The sequence below is a fragment of the Phalaenopsis equestris genome, unplaced genomic scaffold (assembly GCF_001263595.1).
Source record: "Phalaenopsis equestris unplaced genomic scaffold, ASM126359v1 Scaffold181129, whole genome shotgun sequence".
Classification (NCBI taxonomy): Eukaryota; Viridiplantae; Streptophyta; class Magnoliopsida; order Asparagales; family Orchidaceae; genus Phalaenopsis; species Phalaenopsis equestris.
This window is the reverse complement of record NW_018201078.1, coordinates 1-511: the sequence shown is the minus strand read 5'-3', so window position 1 is coordinate 511 and position 511 is coordinate 1. Positions and strand designations below refer to the sequence as shown.

Sequence of the window (511 nt, the reverse complement as noted above, 5' to 3'; positions counted from 1 at the left end):
TGTATTAATGTTTCAGGTGCCCGAAATTAAAGCACGTTGCTTTGCCAGTAATGTCACGAACTGAAGAAGTTCAGATTCCTCAACTTGTGCGAAGGTGGAATGATCTAGAGAGGTTGGAGATGGAATCAAAGCCTGCTAATTTTGTTGATTTGGTGAAGAATATAAGCTTGAGTTGCAGAAAATTTTGTTGGCTGATGGTTTCAGGATCTGTGAGAGGAGAAGATGCGTTAGCCATTGTTAGATATCTGCCGAAGCTGAAGAAATTGGAGCTGAAAAACTCGTATTTGGCTAAGAAGGAGTTGATGACTCTAGTGAATGGTTGCAGGGAGTTGGAGATATTGAATTTGAAGGATTGTGTTGGATTTGATGGAGAAGATGAAGAGATAAATGGCAAAGTTAGTCACATTAAACAGTTCAGAAAGGAGGGGTGCAGACTGTATTATGAGTATGATGAGTATGAGTTTTGTTTATATGATTATGCTCTTTGATCTAAGTTGTAAGGGGGAACATG

At 39.1% G+C, this 511-nt stretch overlaps 1 protein-coding gene across 1 annotated transcript; it reads left to right on the top strand.

Annotated features, from left to right (window-relative positions):
* The first annotated feature begins 50 nt into the window (after nt 1-50).
* Nucleotides 51-488, top strand: LOC110034282. The gene has a single exon (XM_020738561.1). The coding sequence runs from the start codon at nt 51-53 to the stop codon at nt 486-488; it is 438 nt and encodes a 145-aa protein (XP_020594220.1).
* The last annotated feature ends 23 nt before the right edge of the window (nt 489-511 follow it).